Here is a 6,000-nt window from a genome sequence, read left to right on the forward strand (position 1 = left end):
CCCTTTCCCTTTGTGCCCTTTCCAGATCTCAGAAGCTGAATAGGTTTACTGGGGCACTGAATTTGATTTCTTGACACAAAACTACTTCATGTACTGATCTATGATACAGCAGCACACTTTGGTATATTTAAGCTGTATATAACAAATAAACAGAAAAAAACTATAAGATGAACAATATGATGAATATCCAGGATGTAGGATGAATGGTAATAACAAAGTCATACTAACCCATCTCACGTTCTACCCAGTGAATGTGCGTAATTGTAGTTCTTTGCTGGTTTGGTATGATAACCTGGGCTCAGAGTGATCATACTTGGCTAGATAAAAAGACAAAGATACAACTGAGTGGGTCACACACACAAGAGGCCACTTTTTCCCCCAATACCCACCACACCAACCAATCAACCCACCTCCAGACAGGAGGACTAATTTACAGTACCATCGGCCAAACACTACCTCAACTTCGTATACTTTAAAAAGACAGTATCTTTCTGGTGAAAGCAAATCAAAAGATATTTTTATATGACCAAACAATCACTACTGCAAAGTAGATAATATAAATGATATATGTGACCAAAGCCATCTACAGCTTGTGAAGCCACACTTCATACAGCAAGTGCTTTAACAATTAACATTATATGCTATACAAACATTTGATTAAAATTCAGAAATGATCTGCATCACCACAAATTCATAACTATTAAAAAACAAGGCTAAATTGACAATGACAACTTTTAAAAATCTAAAAAAATCACAAGTGTCACTCAACACATTAAGAGAATCAACAAAAGTGCTTAACAAGTATCTGAGAACAAACAGGGAATTATCTTCTCTATGAAGAGGTAATAAGGATACAATGATACAGGCTACAAACTCCAAAATAGCCAATATATACGCAAACACCTAACTTGGAGTTATGAGATAGAAGTCCATGAAGTATCAGTAGACACTTGTAAATTGAGCTCATTATACAAAGACAAAAGAGTCAATTCCAAGCTGTCATTAAAAAAACTTCTAAAAAGGTGACATAACAGACCTACCTGACTAAATGTAGGTTTATTGTGGATTCTGGAGCAGCGATCTCCATGTCGACAAGCTCCAATTTTGAAGTAAAAGCTGCAGTTAACCCTATAAAAACAAGAAGAAAACAAAATCAACATTAGAATATACTCTGGTGATAAAAAAGAAAAATTGTGACATAGTTTCCTTCAAAATTCCAAATTCAATTTTTCTATATCATAATTGTAAACCTATTAGAGGAAAACAGTCTTCCTAGATGAGCTGAACTGGCAGCAAGAAATAATTCAATTAAGATGACCAAGCATACTGTATAAGTAATAAAACTACTCTACAGTGATCAAAAGTTAAATATTTCACTATCACAACACACAAATGTATACCATAATTAAAAGATTTTTGTATACTATAAGAGCCTTAAGTAACATTCAGTTAATAGTGCACTTATAGCTAGATCCTGCCACCCTAAGATTAGTATAAGGAAAATCAGATGGTAGTCACCACGTGTTTGTAAGTCTCTCCTTGATGACAAAGGATATGGCCACGGGTACTGCCTGTTAAACACTTTTTCAATAACAGTGCTGTAATCCAAAAGACCACCTCAAAAAGACATTTAAGTAGAATCCATGCTCTCCACTCTACCAGAAGAGAGAAAATTTGTAGTTCACTTCTTCAAGGGACAGAAAATCATCTTTCTACTCACCTACAACAGGGATAAAAAAGAAAGAAAGAAACTCCTCAACCCAGAAAGAGAGGAAGGAAATAGGCTTTTTGACTCTACCCACAACAGAGAAGAAACATTTATATTTTCATAATAAAATTAAGTTTCACATATACTTACCAAGTAATTACATAGCTAATGTTTCAATTCGCACAGCAGCTTAAATTTTTAAATTCCCAGTAGTGTCATAATCAGTAAACAAACAGTTCTTAAAAACCCTAAACTATCTAAAAATAGCATGAAGGCCACAATAAATATGAATACTTCACCAAAATGAAAATCAAATGCAATCATCTGGTGATAATCCAAAATCAAGCCAATTATACGACTGAAGTTCAGTCGTTAACCGGCAGAAACGAACTGAGCTCTTCAGCTGTGCTGTACCCCTTCTTCCCTGAAAGTGGGCGGGTCTAGTCACTTACACTAAAACAATAGAAGCACCACCACGAATTTCAAAATTTAAGCTGCCACACAAGTTGAAACATTAGCTACTATGTAATTACTTGGTAAGTTACTTATATGAAATTTGTTTTTCTACTCTATGATAGGGAAAATTTTTTTTTTTTATGAGGCCATACTTAGGCTTAAACAAAATGGTCTATCAAGAAGCTGGAATATCCGACTGAATATACTGATGGCGATTTACACCATTCTGCCTTAATGGTCTAACTGTCTCCTTAGCACTAAGTCTATAATAACTGGAAGGGTAATGCTAATTTTTTTTTTATTTAATGCCAAATATATGAACTTAATGTTTTACATTTATAATACTGTACTACAATAACTTTAGTTGTAGCACTTGAAGGTCTTCTTGCTGTGTTTTAGTTACATTTATGAGTGAAAAAGAAAGTATAATTTCTTCCACAAGGCAAAGTTAAAGTACTAAAAACTACTTTTGATAAGAAAGATGAAAATAAACCAAACATAGAACAGTCTGGAACACAAGAAAACATAATCAAATAAGGGACACGTTTCAGATAAAAGAGATGTTTCGCAATCGTACCTGTGGTCCCTCTTGAACAGGCCCACCTAATTTGACCTGGAGAACTATAAACTTACACACTGAATTATAGCCTAACTAGCAAGGGAACATCCCTCGTCCCAACCTAAGAACTTGATACAGCCAGAAGGTACACATTCATTCATCTTGTCTGGGGTAAATGACCGAGCAGACACATAGTAGGCAGTGACATAGTAGGCAGTGACATAGTAGCCAATGATCCCGGAATGTGGCCACCTTTCCGAAAAAGTACTTAAATTCCCTGCCATGAGCATCAGTCAAGAGTTGTAGCCCATCCAGGCAGCACAACGAGACCTCTATGCTCCTCTCAAAGGAAGTGTTTCCTCCTAAATACAAAATAATGGCATAATACAAGCGCTTTTTCAGGAAGTGGCCACGTTCTGAGAGAGGTGGCTGTTATGTCACCGCTCGGTCATTTACCCTAAATCCCATTAACTGACATACAGCAAATCTCTTTCCGTAGTGATGCCTTTAACAGCAGAAAGGATTACTTCCGGATGGACAGAGTCATTTAACTGTTCATTTCCATATAAACACCATCACCTTTTAATGACCGTCACTGCCTTATGTGCTTTACATACATGGCAGCCATTGTTAAACAATGCATTGTGTGATAATTGGTGAAAACTGATAAGATTCAGCAGCACCTGTTCAATACACTGGGTGAAACTCTGAACATTTATTGACTAAAAAGTTACTAGTATCTTGGCTACTGGGCTAACTCTGATGTAACAAAGAAAACAATTGCATATGCATTAGTGTAGCCTATAGTCTAGGCCTAGCGTTTTGCCTATGCTACAAACACCTAACACCTCTCAAACAATGTTCATAAGGTACAGAACGCTTTGAAGACAAAAAGGATAAACCTAAAATACACTGAAATCGTCTTATTTTTATTGATAAGCCTTTGACCTCTCATTTCCTTGACCCTCACAGCCTGTGGAAAATATGACCACCAATCAACTATTTTTTTATTCCAAGTTTCCTGTAAGCAAGACAACTTCATAGACCTGGTTATCCTAGCTGATAACAAGGGAAAGTTTCCCAAATAGCCTAATTGTCGCAAGTTTAAAACTGACAGTAAAAAGATATCTAACTTGAAATATTTTTATTGTAAACCTAATTTTATTTTATTCATAAAAAACAGAAATGTGGCAAAATTTTTGACCTCTGCTACCTAGGGTATAATACCAAATGGCCGGCCTCTACCGTAGCGTGACCACCTTCCCGAAAAAGTACTTTAACATGTCCTGTAACCCAGGACAGACAGTCAAGAACCAGTGTCCGCTGAAGTAACACCTCGAAACCTCTACTTTCCTCTCGAAGTAGTAAGCTTTTCTCCCAAGTCACAAATTAAGGCAATAATTTCTGATTTACAGGAAGGTGGTCGTGCTATGGTAGAGGCTGGCCATTCGGCAACAACCCTACTAGCGTAAATGACAGGTTTCAGGCAAAGCCATACAGAGGGATTAGAATTAATAGGGACTGACAGGCCTCAGACAAAACCATCTACAAGGGAAGTAAACTTGCTAGAGTACCTAAATGACAGGTCAAATGCAAAAGCATCAACAAGGGCTTATGTTACTAGAGTAAATGACAGGTCAAATGCAAAAGCATCAACGAGGGCTTAATGTTACTAGAGTAAATGACAGGTCAAATGCAAAAGCATCAACAAGGGCTTAAAGTTACTACCTAGAGTAAATGACAGGTCACATGCAAAAGCATCACCGAGGGCTTAATGTTACTAGAGTAAATGACAGGTCACATGCAAAAGCATCAACAAGGGCTTAATGTTACTAGAGTAAATGACAGGTCACAGGCAAAAGCATCAACGAGGGCTTAAACTTGCTACAAAGAGGGTTTGGTAGCTAGTACTATACTAGCTACCTACTACTACCTACCTACCTAAATGACAGGTCACAGGCAAAGCCATAAAAAAGTGATTAGCCTAACTCGACACGCTGGCGAAGATGGTACTATTAATGAGCAACTTATACTAGCGTATCTACATTAGTCTATAATTGCAACCCATTGTAACCGTCCCCCACCAAAAACAAAAAAAAGCAGAACCAGAGATGAAATGTCAAGACCATCCTGAGCTACCGGTATGGTGAAGAAAACCCTACGGGGAGCCCTTTCATTTAACATTATTTTATAGTATTGCGATCAATTCTGTTTAAAATAACTGGACAGGCACAACATGCATACATTCATGATTGATCTAATGCACTCTATAAACAATTTTAGGCAAAGTAAAGCTAAAATATACATACTTATCTTTCTCGGTACCAAAAATCGATGCCAAATACTCGGCCATTTTGAATGTTTACATTTTTCTTCTGTCTAGCTCTTTATAGTATACTGGGGCCAATCTGTGGATGACGTAAAATAAACAATGGGGGGGAATTTAAAACCCGGGTAAAATATTTGTTAACGATTGGGAAAATCAGTATAACGCTTTATATAGTATCAAAAGTTATAACTATTATTTTACCAAACCAAAGGTATGTGTCTTTTTATGTCAAATCCTTAGCAGGCACGTAATTATTTCTAGTTCATTCTGTAATCCCATTAGTTCTCCACATGTGACTAATTAATTTACTTAATACGCTATATTATACGATTTCTCCTTGACTCTAGACTTATAAAATGTTTTAACATTAATACAACTCATTTCAATTATACATTCACATCAATCAAACATTGAAGAATCATGGCTACGCAAAAGACTGGGACACTGCACTAGGTAGTACCTCATTTGCATTAAATATACCTTTACGCGGCATCTTTTTTTTTTAAGTATTAAAATTTCAGACATACCCAACTGATTTCTATTGTCTTCTACCTGACAAGAAATCATACATAATTCATCATCTTCCAGTAGGCTGTATTCAGCAATATGTTCTTACCAGACTTATTGTGTTACTTGACTCAAGAGGGTTTATAAAAGTATTTAGGTTTCACATATATCATTTTGTTTACCTTAATCTATGTTCAAAAGCTCTTTCTCAAAGGGCATAACGATCATTGTGGCTGGGTCTGTCAGTCTTATCTTATGTTTGCCACATCTGTTATCATGTGTTATCTTATATTTGTTCGATCTCTCTCTCTCTCTCTCTCTCTAAGCATGCATATATTTCGTTACTATTTTTTGTTCATGCGAACATTTAATGATTCAGACTTCCGGCGAGGATTCTTAGTAAAAAGAAAAAAGAAAGAAAAAAAAGTGGTGTTAATTGTT

General features: G+C 36.2%; 1 protein-coding gene across 5 annotated transcripts in view; it reads right to left on the bottom strand.

The window, feature by feature from the left end:
- The window catches only part of LOC135202354 (splicing factor U2AF 26 kDa subunit-like), a 144,934-nt gene extending 139,834 nt beyond the window's left edge, over positions 1-5,100 (bottom strand). For 2 of the 5 annotated variants that reach the window (XM_064231720.1, XM_064231717.1), the window contains exons 1-3: positions 5,033-5,082; positions 1,041-1,128; positions 229-317 (exon numbers count right to left, since the gene is read on the bottom strand). In XM_064231720.1, coding sequence (XP_064087790.1) covers positions 229-232 — 4 coding nt within the window. In that variant the 5' untranslated portion in view covers positions 233-317; positions 1,041-1,128; positions 5,033-5,082. Of the gene's footprint in view, positions 1-228; positions 318-1,040; positions 1,129-1,518; positions 1,656-4,664; positions 4,686-5,032 lie in introns of those variants that run through there. The other 3 variants (XM_064231718.1, XM_064231719.1, XM_064231716.1) reach the window with 3 other exon arrangements.
- Between the last annotated feature and the right edge of the window lie 900 nt (positions 5,101-6,000).

The sequence above is a fragment of the Macrobrachium nipponense genome, chromosome 30 (assembly GCF_015104395.2).
Source record: "Macrobrachium nipponense isolate FS-2020 chromosome 30, ASM1510439v2, whole genome shotgun sequence".
Lineage (NCBI taxonomy): Eukaryota > Metazoa > Arthropoda > Malacostraca > Decapoda > Palaemonidae > Macrobrachium > Macrobrachium nipponense.